The following is a 20,486-nucleotide window of genomic DNA, read 5'->3' on the forward strand; positions in this document are numbered from 1 at the left end:
CTCCTCTCTTCTGATTTATGATGATGGATTAGTAATGCACAGAAGCTTTGGGTTTACTGGGTTTTGCTGTTGGAAGGGTAAAGCGAATGATGTGATCTCTATAGGAGGGATTTTTGACCCCATCACATAAATTCTTAGTTCATGAATCAGTGACCCAATAGACTGTAAAGTCTTCTATTGACTCATTATAAGTCTATCACTGGGCTGGCCAAACATTTTGGCCCAGATCCTAAAGTCTGACAGGAATGTGTTGATTAACCCCATCCCATCCAGTTCCATTAATACTTCTTACAAATTATACAGATATTCTAAAAATTAATTAAGCCAATATATGTATATAACTTTAACTGGTTTTGAAATAAGAAACACCCAACCCCACCCCCTCATTTTTCCACCTTCAACATTTTTTATTCATTTTGAATTTTAATGTGATGAATGAAATTGAGGCTTTGGGGTTTTTTAAAATATTGAAATCTGTTCAATGAATGGTTTAATTTACTTCCCTTTACTAATCTAGATTCAGGAAGTGAGAACAGCTGGGCACAGAAACAAGCGGGAGGCAAATGCGGAATGCAAGAAATGTGTGAGGAATAGATGGATATAGGAGGGAAAATAAAGAGGAAAGTCAATTGGGTTAGTACCAAAGCCTTCCCACCTGGTGACATAAAAATACTTGTGCACCATGGGTCAGATTATAATATATCCTTTCCCCCTCTCCCTGGCCCTTATCTTGCAGAGGCTTATTATGCATGTGCTTAACTTTATGCGGTGTGATTTGATTTGATGACAAGGTCTTTGCAGGATCAGGCCTACCCCACCACCCCGCTGCAAGGCAGAGGTCCTGAGCTTCTCCCCCGTCTGGTAGGTGGAGAATGGGGGTGGGGGGAAGGCTCTGTGAGCTCCACTTTAATGGGGTAAAAGAGCCAAATATGGCTTGCAAGCCACAGTTTGGCCACCCCTGTCATGGCTATCCACACTATATGAATATTTATACTGCCATCCTTACAGCGAGTAGTGCCTCTCTTCTGGAGTAATCCCCACTGAAGTCAATGGGACTAATCAAGGAATAAAGTGCAACTCTCAGTGAGTAAAGGTGGCAGAAGCTTGTCCAAAGAGTGAAATTCATGCCATGCAGGAGTCACAATGAGAGCTACGATACAACAGGGGACTACTGCACTGTACTCCACGCTAGCTCTGCCTATGCGGGCACGGTGGCATGCACAGTTCCAGTGGGCAGAAGGAGCCAGTTAATAGCGGTTTGGCAGGGCTCCCAAGCCAGTCCAGAGATTGGAACTAACTGCCACGAAGGGGCTTCCCTGCACCTTATTCTTGTATTGGGAATAGATTCTATGGCCAAGATTTTCAAAGTGGTTAGTGATTCGGAGTGCCCAAAATGAAACATAGAAGGGGTCCAATTTTCAGAAAGCGCTGCACACCCACCCTCTGAGATTTCTCAAGTTGGGCATCCAAAATCACTAGTCACTTTGAAAATCCTGTTCTATGTCCCTAACTCCTTTAAATTGCCTGTGTTTAGCCTATTTACTCTGGCTCTGTGCAGGCTTAAAGATGGAAGAGGTGAAGGTCAAATTCTGGTCATGTGCGCAACTCCCTTTGAAGTAAATGGGAGCCATGTGCATATATCTAAGCATAAACTTAGGCCCAAACTATCATTTTACAGCTGGCTCCCAGCTTCATGAATGCCAAGACAGTAAAAGGCTCCATCCGAGTGATCTGATCAACACTATATTTTTATTCTTAATTTAAGGCACACATGCAGTGGGAGCAGACTTTGTTTTCCTCACTCTCAAAATCACCCTCCTCCCCGGAGTTGATAACATCAGTATAAAATGTTGCTCTCATCCCACAAACGAGAGAGACAGCTGAAAATATATGTCAAATAAAATACACAACCTTATGTCTTTCTGACTCTTCAGCGGCTGTTTTTAAAAATAGATTTGTTAATTTTGACTGACTAAAAGGTTCCTTTTAGGGATTTCAGTAGGTGACATGAAAAATGTTAATGCAAGTGATCAAGACAATGGAGGTTAAAACTGTTTTGAAAATATGTTTCTTTTATAGATCTCAGCTGTTGGAAGAGTTACAGAATAAATATATGGTAGTGCTGACATTCAGTGCTGTTTCATCTTAGTAAAAGAGTTTTTTCATAAAGCAATTTCTTTTCAAGGAACATATTCTGCAGCCAGTCTTAAAAAAAAAAAAAAAAGAAAAAAAGAGAGAGTTCCCCCCCCCTCCTAGTTTAATAAAATTAAAGTAATTTATGTCATATTGATATGTCGATATGTTTTTCAATAAACTTTTTCACAGAGTTTTTTTAATTCTCTTCACTTTAAAAATTATAATTATACGTCTTCCTCCCACTTTGAAAATGGCATAAGGTGCTCATTTGCAGAGTTCTACTGTTCAAATCTTCACTGAGAATAGAAATGTCATGACTCAGTTAACAATGCTTTATTATTCACATTGATCTTTTTTTGTAGTGTTCTTTATCTCAAAAACATTGTAAATTAGATATCTTCCTCCCACTCTTTTGTTCATTTGCAAATTTTTATTATTCTAGTTTAAGAAAGCAATGGAGTGTCAAGAGTCAGTGTATATTGTTTATGTTCTTTTTTGCTTTAAAATTACTTTTAACTATAAAAAGTAAGGCTGTACAGCCTGCAAAAAAAAATAGCTGAATTTAAAGACGCTTCGAACCATGCTTGGAAGGAACAGTGTGTTTCTATTTTGTTTTCTCACACAAAAGATAACTGTAGTTGTAACGGACCTTGAAAGAAGGTTGACCAAGCATTTTATAGAATATTTTTGGATGTGTTAATCCAAAAACACCCCTATTACGTTACCTATCTTATCCACTTCAGTTCTTAGGTATAATTTGTCCTCAGAATATAGATCTCGGCAAAACAGTCAAATGCATTTACAGTGTGTGAATCTGTCTACATGCATGTGTGTATTCAGAGCATTTTGAAATGCTCCGTACTCACAATATGGGTCAGATTTTCAAAGTATTTAGTTCCCCGGCTGGCACCAAAATAAGTGGCCAGATATTCATGCAATCAGGGAAATGGCTCATGCAGACAATTATTCAATGGTGTTTGCCAATTTGGAGTGGGGTTGGGGTTGAAAATACATCAATGGTGATCATGTTTGAAAAGTTGGTCCTTTGAGTCCAGCATTATGTACTTCACGTGTACTTGGGCCTGAGCCGCCGAGTTTTGTTTCTGGATCAGAACCTCTACACTGTGTGGAGGTTCTAGTCTACAATTCTGGTTCCGACCCATCTCTAATTCCTACCAGATTTCTTTTTGGTTTGCATTGTACATTTTGGTGGTTGTGGTGGTGGCCTGAGGTTTCTGACTATAAGCTCTTCCTCATAATAATGAATCTGGCCACCTCAAGACCCCCTTTAACCTCCTATTTTTTTACTTATTTTTTTATTCTGAATTCTGTTTGGTTCAGCTGGTGGCAAGAAAATCTGTGTGAACTTTTCTATTTGCTAAGTCTTGAGAAGCAGATAAGCTCTTTGGGGCAGGGATGGTCTTTCTATTCCATGTTTGCACAGGGCCTAACACAATGGAGTCCTGGTCCTTGGTTGGGGCTCCAGGTGCTACCATAGTACACAATAATAATAATAATTAATAATAAATAATGAATTGCTTGGTCTTTTGGGTAGGGATATTGTTCTCCAATTTGTCTATTAAGCAACATATATGTTTCTTTCACTTTAAAAAATAAGCAAATAATTCTAATGTGGGGCTGGTGCAGAGAGCAGCAGGTCTTTGTGGCATTTCACCTTTGTGGTAGCTAATCTTTTTTCCCTGTTTTTAATTAATTCCCTCATGTCTGTGGCCAAGGCACACTGGCATCATGCCATGACGCTTTCTGCATTTGAGAAGGTGAGAGTCCCCTCTCGGAGACAGGGCCGGCTCTAGGATTTTTGCCGCCCCAAGCAGAAACAATTTTGGCTGCCCCCCTGCCATTTTTTTCTTAGCCCACCCCCGGCCCCGCCTCAGCTCCGCCCCTTCCCCAAATCCCCAGCCCTGCCTCCTCCCCCTAGGCTCTCAAGCCTAGGAGGGAGGGGGAGAAGCGACGCGCCGCGGCCACTCGGAGTCTCCCCCTCCCTCCAAGGCTCTCAAACCTGGAAGGGAGGGTGAGCAGCGGCGCGTGAATCAGCTGTTTCGCGCGCCGTGGCCGCTCGGGATCTCCCCCTCCCTCCCAGGTTTGAGAGCCTGGGAGGGAGGGTGAGCAGCAGCACGCGAGCGGCAGCAGCGGAGGTGAGCTAGGGCGGCCAGGGCACATTTTTAGGGGCGGCATTCTGGCGCCGGCCATGCCGCCCCTAAAAATGTGCCGCCCCAAGCACCAACTTGTTTTGCTGGTGCCTAGAGCCGGCCCTGCTCGGAGACTCCTAGAAGGTATGTCTCTGTTTCTGAGCCTGAAGTTAAGCTCCAGGTTGGATCACCTAAATGGCATAGCTGGTGTTCTAGGAGGCAGCCCCACAGGGCTTTTATAAAGAAGCTGTCCTGTTATTAGTTGTAGTTAATGGTTTTTTTTGCACTGCTCTTTTCTGATCTTTTTGCCACTAGGGATGATTGAACCAGTTCAGATCAACCCGAGCCTTTGCCTGAAACCACAACACCATCCTCCCTCTTCTGAACAGAGAACAGGTTTTATATTTATATTTATTCTTATTAATGGAGCATGTTGTGGCCTGTCCTGGGCACCAGTGCAGGGGAGAAAGAGGGCTTGAAGCAGTCCTCACACTCCTGACCTGGCTACTCATATTGTGGGCAGCAGCATGGTCAGAACCACCCTGTACGTAAGTGGGTTGGGGAGTGGGCTAGTAGGCACTGCCCCATAAATCTACCAGACAGCACAGCTACACCAGTATGCCAGCGGACATACACTGCACTGAATACAGGGCTGAGGCCAGGTCGGTCTCCTTTTTTGGAGCGGGGAAAACCAAGAGGTGAATTCAGTCACAATATGCTTCCCTGGCTACCGCTGCAGTAATGCAGCTATGTGCTGTCCCACACATGGGGCTGGTGGCAAAGCCACCAGTGAGTATTATTATTTATTACAGTTAAAGAACAATTGGAACTGTCTCATTCACAGTATTCTTCACTGCAGATGGTGAAGCTTAAGAGTACGATGCATCTTTCTACCTGTATTGCTCAGCTTGTTTTGTTTTAAAAAATCCCGTGAAATTCTAGCTTTTGCTATGTTAATTCAGTCTTCCTGCATGCCTCTCAGGGTTCATTGTTCACCTCAAGTTAGACGATCTACCAATATGATCAAAAAGAAGAACAGGAGTACTTGTGGCACCTTAGAGACTAACAAATTTATTAGAGCATAAGCTTTCGTGGACTACAGCCCCCACGAAAGCTTATGCTCTAATAAATTTGTTAGTCTCTAAGGTGCCACAAGTACTCCTGTTCTTCTTTTTGCGGATACAGACTAACACGGCTGTTACTCTGAAACTTGTCAATATGATCAAGTTTCCAAAACAAAATTTCTGATCAGAATAGAGGAGCCAAAAATGGACATTGTTTTATTAATACATTGACACTATTACTAAGGGTAAGTCTCCATCAGATACACATAATCAAAGAAATATCGGGTTGGAAGGGATCTCGAGATGTCATCAAGTCCAGCCTCTCCAACTGCAGTAGGACCAAGTAAACCTAGACCATCCTGCGCAGGTCTTTGTCCAACCTGTTCTTAAAAACCTCGAATGATGAGGATTCAACAATCTTCCTCTGAAGCCTATTCTACATGTTAGATACCTGTACAGTTAGAATTTTTTTTCCTAATATCTAACGCAGGGATGGGCAAACTACAGCACAGGGGCCGCATCCAGCCCTTCAGATGTTTTAATCTGGCCCTCGAACTCCAGCTAGGGAGCGGGGTCAAGGACTTGCCCTGCTCCACACGTGCCGTGGCTCCCGGAAGCAGCGGCATGTCCCCCCTCTGGCTTCCACGGGTAGGGGCAGCCAGGGGGCTCTGCACGTTGCCCCTGCCCCAACTGCGGCCCCCGCAGCTCCCATTGGCCAGGAACATGGCCAATGGGAGCTTCAGGGGTGGCGCCTGTGGACGGAGCAGTGTGCAGAGCCGTATGGCCGCGCCTCCACGTAGGAGCCGGAGGGGGGAATGCTGCTGCTTCTGGGAGCTGCTTGAGGTAAACACTGCCTGGAGCCTGCACCTCCGACCCCCTCCTGTGCTCCAACTCCCTGCCCCAGCCCTGCCCCACCCTGCCCTCTAAACCCCTTGATCCCAGCCCGGAGTACCCTCCTGCACCCCCAGCCCCTCATTCCCAGCCCCAGCCCAGAGTCCCCTCCCTCACCCCGAACTCCTCCTTTCTGGCCCCACCGCCCACACCCCATCTGGAGCCCTCACCCCCTCCCACACCCTAATCCCCAATTTCATGAGCATTCATAGCCCGCCATACAATTTCCATACCCAGATGTGGCCCTCGGGCCAAAAAGTTTGCCCACCCCTGATCTAACCTAAATCTCCCTTGCTGCAGATTAAGCCCATTACTTTTTGTCCTACCTTCAATGGACATGAAGAAAAATTGATCACAGTCCTCTTATTTGAAGACTGTTAGTAGGTCTCCCCTGATTTGTCAAGGTAGTTTTGAAGTCTAATCCTGTCCTCAAGAGTGCTTACAAACCTCCCCTCCTCCACCCGGGCTTGGTGTCATCTGTAAATTTATAAGCATACTCTCCAGTCCATTATCCAAGTCATTAATTAAAATATTAAACAGTACCAGATCCAGGACTGATCCCTAGGAGGGGACCCCACTAGATATGCCCTCCCAGTTTGACAGCAAATCATTGGTAACAACTCTTTGAATATAATCCTTCAACCAGTTGTGCACCCACCATACAATAATTTCATCTAGACCACATTTGCCTAGTTGGTTACGAGAATGTCATCTGTGACTGTCAAAAGCCTTACTAAAATCTAGATCTATTACATCTACTGCTTCCCTCCATCCATAAGGCCAGTAACCCTGTCAAAGGAGGAAATTAGGTTGGTTTGACATAATTTGTTCTTGACAAATGCATGATGGCTAGTCCTTATAACCATATCATCCTCTAGGTGCTTACAAATTGACAGTTTAATAATTTGTTCCAGTATATTTCCAGGTATCAAACTTAGGCTGACTGGTCCATAACTCCCCAGATCCTCTTTCTTCCCCCTTTTAAAGGTTTTATGTTTGCCCTTCTCCAGCCCTCCAGGACCTCACCAGTCCTACATGAGTTCTCAGTAATAATTGCTAATAGTTTTGAGATTAATTTAAATTGTTTTGCTCTGTTTAGTCTGCTAGAATATTTTTAAAAAATTAAAAAAGGGGGGAAAGACTAATGCTGAGTATATTAGGAGGGAAATGTTTACAAAAGTCATTTAATGAAACCTTCTGAACCACTTAAAGCTTTAAGTTTAATTTTTGTACAGTGCTATCTATTGAAAAAATGAAACATTTGCATGGATCAGAGGCCAGAATTTGTGGATTTTCCAGAAGAAAATTAGCACAGCCCCCGCTTCCTGTTCCTTATTCTTTGGCAGTGGTTTACTTTCTGAATGACAAAGTATCCAAACCTTTTGAATATGCAAAAATTGAGCTGGAAATCACAGGAGAATCAGCTATTCTCAAAATAATTTAGCCTTGGAGGTTCCAAGTTGTACGTTGAAAAATGAAGTGATTTAAAAGAAAAAAATCCAAATCTCTTACTAATTAAAAAGCTTTGGTTTACATTTGATCCTAGAAATGGATGAAGATTCTGTGGTGTCTTGTTCCTTCTGCACCGCCCAGTCCTAACCACTATTCTTATTTTTGCATTCTCAACTTCATACACTACTTGAACATATTCTATATTTGGGAGATAGGAGGAGGAAATTACTTTATTTTGAATTCTGAAGCATATGACAGTATCACCTGAACTAAAGCTCATTGAAGCCAATGGAAAGACTCCCATTAATTTCAATGGGCTTTGGGTCAGGCTCCAAAACAACTTTTGCCATTGTCCTCTCCAACTGATGTTCTTATTCAGTTATAGTTCTTGTTATCAAGGGGCTTAACAATTTTTTTATGGAACAGACAAGGATGAACCATGTTATCGAACTTTTTCCAAAACTCTCTTGTATTCTAGGGTGCCCTTACAAGCAGAAGTTCTATCATTGGGGCATTCTAAATCCATTTAATGCACTCATCTATAGTATTTTCTTAATAAATGCATTATTACACAGTCAATCCATGTCTGCACTGATCAAGGAAAGCATCATAACATCCTGCAAGATATCTGGTTAAGCAAGCTTCTGGCTAATGTGGTTCAAATACTATACGACAGTGTAAGGGTGTGGGTTTAACGACCTCCATTTTATCACAGTTCTAGAGGAGAGGAGAGGGGGGCCAAAGGAATGCAAGTTTAAGTGGGATTTCATGATGTATAAAAAAAAACTCCATCAGGCTAAAAGAATGAACTAGGGAGCCATGAATCCCTGGCATCGGATGCAAGCTCGTTTGATAACTACCTTGGAGGCTTCATCCAACTGTAGTTCATCCACTTGGAGGCATACAATATTTTGTTCTGATTAATTTGATATATCAAAGTGCCAAGAATGTGTTTGGTGCTAGAGAAACAAACAAACAAAAAAGACAATCCCAACCGCAAGGGGGTTACAACTGAAATAAGAGCAATTCTTCCTCTTTCCATAATGCCTTTTGCTGTCCCTGTTCCTGCACGGTAATCGCATCAAAAGTACTATTGGCTTGATTTGTTAGCTTTGTGGGCTTTGAAAGGCGCTTAAGAGAGTAAGGTTCCCAAAATCTGATTGATATTCAGTGGAATTTGGGTGCCTATCTCCCTTTAGGCAACTTTTGCAAATCTCATCTATAACTGCTGTGACGGTACCTCCCATAAGGTTTTATGGGAATATGACATAACTGGAATATGTTTTGTGCTGCCTGTGCCATGTAACATATCTCTGTAAAGGTTATGGTCTACTATATCTATATGGTCTACTATATCACTTTGTACCTGAGGTTAAGAATATGGTCAGTATGCTTGCTTGATTTCTAAGTAAGCTTTGTGAGGCATTTGGTCAGCTTCTTTAGGAAGGAATTTGCAAGGTTAAGTATCTGATCAGGAAGCATTTGGGGAACAATGAATTTTGGAATGCTCCAATCCACATAAGTCTTCCTGGAGACATACAAGATACCATGTGGACAATGGCTTCTGCCTGTAAAGACTGTGAGTCATGCATGGACATGTGACTTGCCCAGCTGACTCCAGAACTCCATCTTGGAGCTGGACTTTGCATAGGAGTGAGGAGGGGGTGTCTCCACCCACAAGAGAGAGACTATTTAAACCCGTGGGACACCCCTCCATTTTGTCTTCAGCTGGCTAAAGAGGGGGCCTCTCCACCCCCCTAGGATACTTGAAAGAAAGTGGAACAAAGGACAGTAACTACAGGGGGTGTGAGTGATTGCTGGACCCAGGCTAAAAGGAGATTAGTCTGTAAAAGGGAGCATTCTGGAACTGGTGAGGATCTTATCTGTATTCAGTTTAATTAGACATAGATTTGTGCATTTTATTTTATTTTGCTTGGTGACTTTGCTCTGTCTGTTCCTACTTGGAACCACTTAAATCCTACTTTCTGTATTTAATAAAATCACTGTTTACTTATTAATTAACTCAGAGTATGTGATAATACCTGGGGGAGCAAACAACTGTGCATATCTCTCTATCAGTGTTATAGAGGGCGAACAATTTATGAATTTACCTTGCATAAGCTTTATACAGAATAAAATGGATTTATTTGGGTTTAGACCCCATTGGGAGTTGGGCATCTGAGTGCTAAAGACAAGCACACTTCTGTGAGCTGCTTTCAGGTAAACCTGCAGCTTTGGGGCAAGTAATTCAGACCCTGGGTCTTTGTTGGAGCAGACGGGAGTGTCTGGCTCAGCAAGACAGGGTGCTGGAGTCCTGACTGGCAGGGAAAACAGGAGCAAAGGTAGTCTTGGCACATCAGTTGGCAGCTCCCAGGGGGGTTTCTGTGATCCAACCATTCACAACTGCTATTTGTGCAAATTAAGAGCTTGATCCTGTAAATAATTGCACACGAGTAACTCTGCTAACATATATAAGAGTTTGTGTAATGACTACTGTTGGCCCTGGGGATTGAACTCAGGACCTCCATGGCCAAAAGCATGACCCACAGCCACTTTGGTGTCCATTAGCTGGTAGGTGTAGTAGACTAAATCTTGTATGGACCAGCCACTTCTGAGGGATGTGTAACACACACAGAACAGACTCAGGCACACTCAAGTTTGTCAATGCGCATCCCAGTATCAGTATTCTTTATTCACTTATACTGATGCCACTCTTCCTCTGTCACCCTTAGGACTTCTTCACCATTTTATGGATGTATTATAAGACTGTGTGTGAAAGATATACTACGATCTGGAACCTAACTATAAACCTAACCATGAACCCATGATCAACATGAGTAATCGCACTGAAGTCACCATTGAAGACTCGTGTGAGTAACTCCTTCCCAGTGGGAGTAAGAAAGTCACAGCCTGGACCTTGGAGGTGAATTTAGACATCAACTAAATGAAAGAGGTGCCACCACTTTTACACCAAAATCAGGCAAATATCCAGGGCTAAGTCTGGCATTAATCCTTTCGGAACAGGGCCCTTGGTTTATTCCTCTTTGAATCTATTCTGTATTCAAAGCAAGTACGTTTTTTCTGTCACTATACCGCTATTGTTAACAACTATAAATGTATTAAAAACACAAGGGCATTTCAGTATGTGTATTGTGCATGAGAAATATTGTTACATGACAAGCTCCAATTGGCAAGTGAAAAGAGGTTTTATTGAAGGAAATAGCAGAAGCAAACAGTGAACTATGCAGAATAATGGTAATTGTTCCTTTAACATTGGCAGCACACGTTCACTTAATATGACTGCTCCTCTGTCTCTGCCTCATCCAGACCCAAAGGACCTGTTAGACAAGCAGGCAGCCACCTCTCTCTGGGATCAAGCTGTCAATGCAAACTTGCTTTCTTTCTCTTTCTCTGAGCTAAGCTATACCCCCAGAGCTCCAGAAGCTTTTCCTGAGTGAAAGCTTTAAAAAAGCTCTATTCTAAATTACATCACACGAGCTGTTCTCTTCAGACTGACAGAACAAAAGAGGGGGAAAAAATGCCAAAAGTGCAGTCTGAATTACTTCTTAGTTACACTGAACGATTTGCCTCATCGTGGTTTAGCAGCACAGATTGTCGCCTTGACCTTGCTCAACTACCCCTCAATGAGCTTCCTGCTAATTAGTTTCTGATCAAAGCAAGCTCAGTCAGTGGGGGTGGAGGAGAACAATCAAAAAATGCAGCACCAAACTATTGTATTCAGCTCAGTTCAATGCAATAGCAGAACATTCTGAGACCTATTCCAATGGTTACTAGTCTGATTTGTTTATTGAGTGCCAGAAGTGTGCCCGATACTTTACAAACATGTTAGATGCAAGCAGCCTATTATTAGAACATCCCAAAATGTGCTTGGTGCACAATCTTATAAGCTTACACTCTAATGCAGAAACACAGAGAAGGTCAGGTCAGGGGTGAGGTGGAGTGAGTCATGGCAGTGATCGTAATGGCCTCAATCGCCAGCTTTGTCTGAGGCATCTCATGCTAAAGGCTATTACAGAAGTAGAGGGATTGGATGGACGTTTTCCAATCCTGCTGCGGCTGAATGGGGAGAGGATAAGCAGGCAGACATCCCACTCCTTTAAGGGGCCTTAAGTTGGATTAAAGAGGTAGAGAGTCCCCTAAAGCAGCAAGAAGTGGCCAGATGTGAGGGGAGTTCTTTTGTGATCCTTTCCACTCCAGCAGATAAATAAAGGTAGGGCAGAGGTGCGATCTTTTGGGATGAGAGGTAGTTAAATTCTGGTTTAAGCAAAAAAACAGCAAGATTCATTAGGCAGCCAGCGATAGTTGCCCGGAATTTTCAGCTTTGCATCAACCCAAAGTAAACCGCTGGGTTTGGGCAGCTGAAATTCTGCAAACTGAAACAAGCTGGTTTCATGCAGCTCACATTCTGATCCTCGTGGCTATTTATCAAAAGATCTGTCATAAGGTGCTGTTGCAATATTCACAAGAGAAAGTGTTTAACCTAGGCATCCAAGCAAAGTGCCCAACTAAGGTAAAGTGGGTGAGATAATATCTTTTACTGGACCAACGGTCTAATAAAAGGTGTTACCTCACCCACCTTTTGTCTCTCATATCCTGGCACCAACACAGCTACAACAATATTGCAAACAGCTGACATAAATAAATACAAAGTGCAATTGAGTTCATTCTGATGGTATGGTGGCCTATATTCATTTCCTTCGTAGTTCTGAGTTGGATACATTATTTTATACATCTTAAACTGTTGCTGGTTCTAATAAATATGCACACACCTTCTAGAGATGGGCTGACTTGAATCAGATGACAGATCAATAAATAAAGCCAAATGATATGGAGACCAGGTTCCCTACGCAATAGTAAATTATATATAATTAAATTCTTTCTTCTGCATGACAGGTGCTATATAAATGGTTATAATTACCGTAACACCATTTAATATTCCTCACAGAAAGGGGTAGCTCAGAGAGGTGGGGAAGCTTACCTGAGTCTCCAAGAGGCTGTAAGATAGGACTGGCCAATTCTGAAAAACAAGAATTAAACAGAAAGCATCATGAGGCTGGATTTTGTAGCAGCACTAGTATGGCCTGGATATCAGAAAACCAATATATGTATCCTAAAGCCCTACTATTTTTACTGAAGAGACAGAGTCCTCTCTTGTACCACTGGCATGCCATATGTGCAGAATTCCCATTGATCAGAATGAGCTCAATTGCACTTTGTAGGCTATGTCAATAGTAACTTTCACCCTGAATGGTCCCAGAGCACTTTACCTACAGAGGGATCATTTCACCCACCAGTGGAAAACAAAGAGTTTTGCGGCTGTGTTTAACCTCCACTCTACAACACTATTCAAAAATTTAGGATGGGTCATCAAGAGGAATATCTTTTGAGATGGAGTATAGCTAGGCAGAATGAAGTGATATGTGCCCAGGACACCTGCTCTAATACTCTGCGTGTGCATTGGGATCGCAGGCAGGGCCGGCTCCAGGTACCAGCAAACCAAGCAGGTGCTTGGGGCAGCATATTTTCAGGGGCCGCATTCCAGCCAGCCTCTTTTTTTTTTTTTTTTTTTTGGTGCTTGGGCGGCAAAAGCCTAGAGCCGGCCCTGGCAGCAGCAGTGCGTCCTGCACCGGGGGCGCCCTGAGGCCGCTGTGGTTCGTGTCGGGGAGCAGCGCCCGCACCTTATAGCCGGGCGGGCTCCGAGCACGGGACACTCAGGCTGGGGGCCGCCACTCGGGGCACATGGAGCCGCCTGCAGGTGTTGCAGGGCGGCCGCCCCCAGCACCGCAGCCGGGGCTGGGCGAAGCAGCCAGAGCCGCCCAGGGACTGCGGCAGGGTGGCCAGGAGCGGGGCCATAGAGGGCGGGGCGCTGCCGTGCGGGGCCCGCGTCCCGCTCTCCGGGGCTCCGCTCCCTCTGGGGCTGCCCTGCCCTGGCTCCTCAGCCCCCTGCCGGGGCGGTCCCCTGGCTCTGTCCTCCCCGGTCCTGGCCAGTCCTGGAGGTGGGAGCCCCAGCTAGAGGGACCCTGGGCTGAGGCGCGGCCTGGGAGCCCTGCTACTTACCCCGACCCTGCCAGCGCTGGACTGGCTGGAGGCGAGAGGGGAGCCCAGTGCTGGGGCGGCAGGTGGGGTGGGGGGGAGTGTGACGTTGTGCGGTCTATATGGTTTTATAAAAACTTGATAAGTCAATATAATGTAACTGAGATAGTTTTAGAGAAAATACGGTAATAAGTGAATGTAAGTAACTGGGATATGCCTCATGCAAAAGGTCTCTTGTAAGGTATCATTACAAAGCTTATAATCTACTGAGTGTGATCATCTGATTTGTATAAATGTACCACTCTTGTATCTAAAACTAGAAATATAAAATGTAACTCTGAGGGCCTATTGTAATTGTGTAAAGTGTGGACCATTAATGATGGTTTGGAATCTTGATGACTCCCATTGTCTGCAGATGGCTGTATTTACCTGTGAGTCCTCCTGTATATGTGTGTGCTGGCAAGTGAGTAATGAAGTCTTGCAGTGACATGTGATCATGTCACCTGAACTGGAATCCATCTTTAACCTGGTGCTTTTCCAGTGAGGGGGGGTGGAAACCCAGAGAGACAAAGAGTTCCCGCCTTATGCAAAAGATATATAAAGGGGGGAAGAGAACAGAGAGGGGGGGAAGCCATCATGAAGAATCCCCTAGCTACCACCTGAGCTGCAACAAGAGCTGTACCAGGGGAAAGAATTGTGCCCAGGCCTGGAAGGTGTCCAGTCTGAGAAAAACTTACTGAAACATCTCTGAGGGTGAGATTATCTGTATTTAGTTTGATTAGGCATAGATTTGCGCATTTTATTTTATTTTGCTTGGTGACTTACTTTGTTCTGTCTGTTACTACTTTGAACCACTTAAATCCTACTGTCTGTATTTAATAAAATCACTTTTTATTTAGTAATTTACTCAGAGTATGTATTAATACCTGGGGGGAGCAAACAACTGTGCATATCTCTCTATCAGTGTTATAGAGGGCGAACAATTTATGAGTTTGCCCTGCATAAGCTTTATGCAGGGTAAAACGGATTTATCTGGGTTTAGACCCCATTGGGAGTTGGGCATCTGAGTGCTAAAGACAAGCGCGCTACTGTGAGCTGTTTTCGGGTAAACTTGCAGCTTTGGGACAAGTGATTCAGACCCTGGGTCTGTGTCTGGAGCCAGACGGGAGTGTCTGGCTCAGCAAGACAGGGTGCTGGAGTCCTGAGCTGGCAGGGAAAGCAGAAGCAGGGGTAGTCTTTGCACATCGGGTGGCAGCTCCCAAGGGGGTCTCTGTGATCCAACCCGTCACAGGGAGAACCCAGGGTTGGGGCAGCAGAGGGTACGGGTGAGGGGCAGCCAAAAATTTTTTTGCTTGGGGTGGCAAAAAACCTAGAGCCGGCCCTGATCACAGGGACCTGGGGAGAGGAACCACCATGAGCAGCAGGTAAGGCATGAGTGTGAAAAGGTGGCTTCCCCTTTCCTTCCTCAGTGACTCTAAGATGGTACAAACAAGAGTGCCTCTAGCAAAGGATTACATAGTGAAGTCCATTTCCAAATGGATGCTGAGAGTCTTCTTAAAAGTACAATTGAGAATTATGATGTCTTAAACTCTGACAGTTCCTCAGAGGTTAAATGAACATGGGCTATTTATTCAATTTCGTTGTGCCCGATTTATCTTCTGTAAAACGGGGACAACTCCTTTCTATAAAGTGATGTTTTGGACATGCCAATTCAGCTGCAGAAAGTTTAATCTGTGGTGAATTATGTTGCACATAATTACATTTCTGTAGCTATTCAGTTTATGACCACTAGTTAGCTCCAATAGCTAGGATAAACTTGATAGGCACGCAAATGTCTTTCCAGCCTGCAAGTTTTTTTTTTCCCCTCAGTCTCATTTCTACACTTGCCAATACTCCCCCTCTTGCTTCAGAGCATTAGTAATGCCAATAAAACTCAGCGTACCCAGTATATTAGCTAAGTTGTTTCCATTTTAACCAGAGAAAAATCTATTTAATTTAGTATATTTGGCATGAGGGAGTTGTATTTGTATCTGGGTTGGGCCACGATAAGCCAATTGTCTGTCAGAGGCATAGTGCATTATGTTTAATTTTGCTTTTAGCAGTACATTTACTGGAATCTTCTGTTTGGAAAGTTGGTCTGAGCTTTGGTAATCTAATTTTGGTCTGGTGGGTGGCGATGGAAATATGAACTATGGGAAACAAAATGTTATTGCCACATGTGCTGGATTGTGGTTTGGTAGCAGGAGTTGCCTGTAATCGAGTGGTCATCAAAGCATTTCTCAGGGGATGCAATATATATATCTATCAGTTTTCAAAGAGTAAAGAAAGGTACAACGGTTATTGTGACATAGGTTTTCAGCATGTTTCTGATTATCCTCTTGGCTGGAGAGTTGGGATTTCTAATTGTAAGGTTAAGGAATCCTTTTTATCTATCTCTTGCCTCCTAATCCTACGCTAGACAGAATTGTTTTCTATGCCTTTTGTCTTCTGCCGAAGGAGACAATCTCTGGCTCATGCAAACATCTTGTTAAAGTCTGTTGAGGCTTAGGGGGTGTGACAGTTTTCTTTCTGAGCCTTTTTATTGGGGATTTTTATGCCTGATTTTCAGGGAGGTCTTTGAAATGTCTTTTATGTAGCAATCATTTCCCTGTTTCTTTGTTGTCCCAAGATGTTGAGGTTGTATTTTTCTCATCTGTTCCTGTTTATATTTGGTTCTGGTTGGTTGTAACGCTTTGGCTTGAAACTCTGTGCTATTCTATCATCTACACCGTTCTGAATCTTAAAAATGTTGCTAACTGCCTTAGAACTGTAGCAAAACTGATTTTTGTTTAGAGCAAATTGAGTTTTAAAATCCCTGTTGTCACTTTAAGAAAGGATTGAGTGAAAAGTCTGAAATGTTATGAAAGGATTCCCACAAAAGACTACTGAAGAGAAGAAATACAAAGAAACCAGACAGATTTTCAATAGCGATCTGGGTCTGATTTTCAAGTAGGCCAGGTTTGCAAAAGTGCTCGGCATCCAATAGCTCGCCTCGTAAGTGTGATGCTTATGACCAACTTATCAAAAGGCCTCAGTAAAAAGGTTGGTTGAAACATTTCTAATTTGACATGTTTCTTTGAAAACTAGAAATGAGTTTTTCCTCACAAATTTTCATGACAAATTGAGCCCATTTTTTGACTACCTGTAGAGATGGCCACAAAAAATGTTCAATAAAAATGCATTTTTTGCTAAAATGTTCCCATCTTTTTTTTTTAACCAGATCCATTCAGCATGCACCACATTTTTGAAAATTGGCCAATTAGTTTGATCTGAAATGACAGCTGAGCCCTTCTGAAAAATCTGGATCTGAATGTGGGAGCTGATGTTGGGAAAATCTTGCCAATAGGGCACTTATTGCATAACCCCAGTTTGCAGTGGTGAGCACTTACTCATACTAGTAGTCCCAGAGCATTGATTATGGCTACAACCCCGCAAGCTACGAGGGATCCATGCAGACTCTGGGGTCCATCCATGCAGATTCAGGATCAGGGATTAAGCGCTCGCTGACATGAGCCAGAGCTGCATGCTCTAGTCGATAATGAAAATGAATACAATGCTTCTCTGGTTTTCATAATGGGGAAATGACTGCACCACTTCTGCCTCGCAAAAGAACTGGTGTAAAATCTTGACTCCATTTAAGTCAATGGCAAAACTCCCATTGATTTCACTGGGGTCAAGATTTCAGCTCAGATTTTTTTTCTGTATAACTGACTGCAAAACTCCCATTGATGTTAATAGGAGCAGGATCACATCCTTATTAATTGAAGAAGGAAGGGCCACCGTTTAGCCGCTTTCCTTTTGCTCTAGTAATTACCTGTACCTATTTTTGTCTCCCCTACAAGCAACTTGGCCCATGTAACACATTGTGTCCCCCCCCAAGTTTCAATTTCAGCTTCCCCAATTTTTTTCAAGGTGTTATGCCTTCTTGTTTCATTCCCCACTGCCCTTAAAACACTCTGTTCCAGATCTGATTTCATCTTAATTTATATTACCAACTGTGTGTGTTTTGTTAATGGGGTTTTATATGCAGCATAATACATATTGGTATAGCACTGATGTTTATAAAAATCAAGTTTCACACTGTACTTATTTCTCTTTCGATCATATCAAATGCTCAAACATGGCACTGTTGCAGATTAACAGTCATTTAAAAAATAGGCTTTATGTTTGTATTTTTTCTCACTCCCTTCATTACATCCACAAGTTAGTTACTTGGATTAGAGTAATGGAAATCTTGTGGGACCATCAAAAGGGCATTTATTTGCTACTGAAATATCAATTAAGATAACATGCAAACTAATATAGTAATCAAATAAACCTGATGGATAACATAAACTTTTTTAAAAGCTGCAGAGGCACGCTAACAAATCTATTTGATCAATATATGGGATGCAAAAAAAGGGAAGACAAGATTGACTGATGAATAAAATGAAACTGACACAAATAGGCTGACAGCCAGTTGTAAGTCTCTTTAGGGCAAATGCAATTAACTCAGAATAATAGACTCAAATTTGATGGTTAGAAATGCATTTTTATTAACAATCACAGCCTGAATCATTATGCACTCCTATGAATAAAATTGTACTTATACTGCGTATGTATGTGTATATATGTATGTATGTATATGTACAAAAATAGACCTCACTGGGTGAGAGCGTTGTTTTTGAGTGTCAAAGAGAATAACAGGATTTGATTTAAAATAGAAAAGCATAAACAACTGTAACTCTAAATATTTAAAACCATGACATAAAATCAAGCATACTACTTTTAAACATAAAGGCAATACGCACCCGTCTAAGGACTGCTGGTCCTTTTGGGATGTGAAATTGCAGTCAGGGATTTACAGATTTCTTTTTGAAGAAGAAAAGTCATTACTAGAAACATAAGCTCATTCTCTTTACTTTAATAGCTATTTTAAATCATTCGTTTAGAAAATACATTAACAATTTATTGTATCAGCAATATGTTTCTATTGGCATTCAGTCTCCATGCTTTTTTATTTCAAATTATTTCATTAAAAGACTATTAGAATTAGCAAAATGATCCTACCAATTTCTGCAAATGCTACTCTTGAAAAGGATATTTTCCTGATTATTAACAGGTATGAAGTATTAACATTTTTAAGGGGAGGGGAGATACTCAATTGTTAATATGTCCTTTTTCTTTTGACCTTCATTACAGAGGTCGATTGCTATTTATAAATTACTTTAAATATTATTAATCTAATTTAATTTCTGAATAAATATAATCTCTAGTTTTGCATGGATCCCACAGGACACAGATATGAAAAGAGATGCCTTGCAGATATGCATATAATGGCAAAGTGTCCTTTTTGTCAGAAATGGGTACAATATACAGTACCATTCAATACGTAGAATCTATAGATGATATTAACAAGCATAATGTAAAATGACTACACTACTGAGGAACCCACAGTGCTTGAGGGTTAAATCAATGTAAATATCATGGCTGGATGACAACAAAGAGTGCTTATAGAAAAAATAGGCTCCACACTAAAATTACTTCAGGTCAAATGCTGTCCTCTGCTTTGTGGTGTGGACAGGAGCAATGGAACAATGAATGGCCAGGAAATCAATAGAAAGGGAAGTGACATATTCTCCACCCACCCACAGCCTGAGGAAACCCTTTTGTACAAATGCCATGCAGCTGGTCAGTGCAGCGCAGGTTTGTTGGGTTGGAGCCAGGGAACAGCTGCGCACAAGTTATGCTTCTTTAAAAGTGACTTTAACTCTCCCCATTCCTAGGAAGAAAGTGAGCAATGTACAGTTACACTGGGAACCTGGGCTACATGACCTCTGGTTGGAAGAGGCCAGTGAGAACCACAGAAAGCAGAGACCAGATTCCCTTGTAAATCCTTAGGTTCAGACAGGTTTTAAGGCTGCCAGTTTACATGCCTCCTCCATATAGCCATAAAGTTCTTTGCCCGGAGGGAAGAATTTCTAGGAAACTCCAAAAGGTTAATCCTCATGGATGGGTTTGTTTGTTTTTTCAAACACTATTTCTCCTCCCGTGATTTATGACAGGCCTATTATGGCTGTCTATCCCAGGGTTTCTTAAACCTTCTTCTGAAGCAGCTGATACTGGCTATTGTCAGAGACTGGACGCTAGACTAGATGAACCAGTAATCTGATCCCATCTTGCAGTTCATATGTGGCTAGATCATCACCACATATCATGTGCATATATATGTAGATAATGATAGTATGGGGTGGTATAGCATAAAGTTGTTCTGTTCTGAAATGGAAGCTCTTAGAAGCTGTTGAGAGTTTGGAATATTAAGGAGTCCCTATGGAGATGGATTTGTGGGCACAGTTCAGGTGAAGTGGTCAAATTTGCAGAATCCAGGCAATTTATGTGTGGCTCTTCAACCTTACACACTTGATGATGATATCCATATATCTGTCACTGGATGCTAGGGGGAAAAAATCTTACTTCTTGCCTGTGATGTCATCAGAAATGCTGTATTTTGTGATTACAGCATAACTACTGTCAAATCAGTCATTTTTAAATGAGGGAAATGCCCTAAAACAACTTACATGCAGGGCTTCAGGATGTAAACCAACTAAAGTTAAAGGGCCAGATCCTCAACTGGTGGAAATGGGTGCACCTCCTATTGATCTCAGCAGAGTTAAACCCATTTACACCTGCTGAGAATCTGGCACTATAGGCTAGAGCCTCC

General features: G+C 42.5%; 1 protein-coding gene across 1 annotated transcript in view; it reads right to left on the minus strand.

Annotated features, from left to right (window-relative positions):
* Positions 1–20,486, minus strand: part of MDFIC2 (MyoD family inhibitor domain containing 2) — a 60,196-nt gene that overhangs the window by 13,506 nt on the left and 26,204 nt on the right. Inside the window, exon 3 of the mRNA XM_054035570.1 lies at positions 12,693–12,731. Coding sequence (XP_053891545.1) covers positions 12,693–12,731 — 39 coding nt within the window. The remainder of the gene's footprint in view (positions 1–12,692; positions 12,732–20,486) is intronic.

The sequence above is a fragment of the Malaclemys terrapin genome, chromosome 7 (assembly GCF_027887155.1).
Source record: "Malaclemys terrapin pileata isolate rMalTer1 chromosome 7, rMalTer1.hap1, whole genome shotgun sequence".
Taxonomy (NCBI): Eukaryota; Metazoa; Chordata; order Testudines; family Emydidae; genus Malaclemys; species Malaclemys terrapin.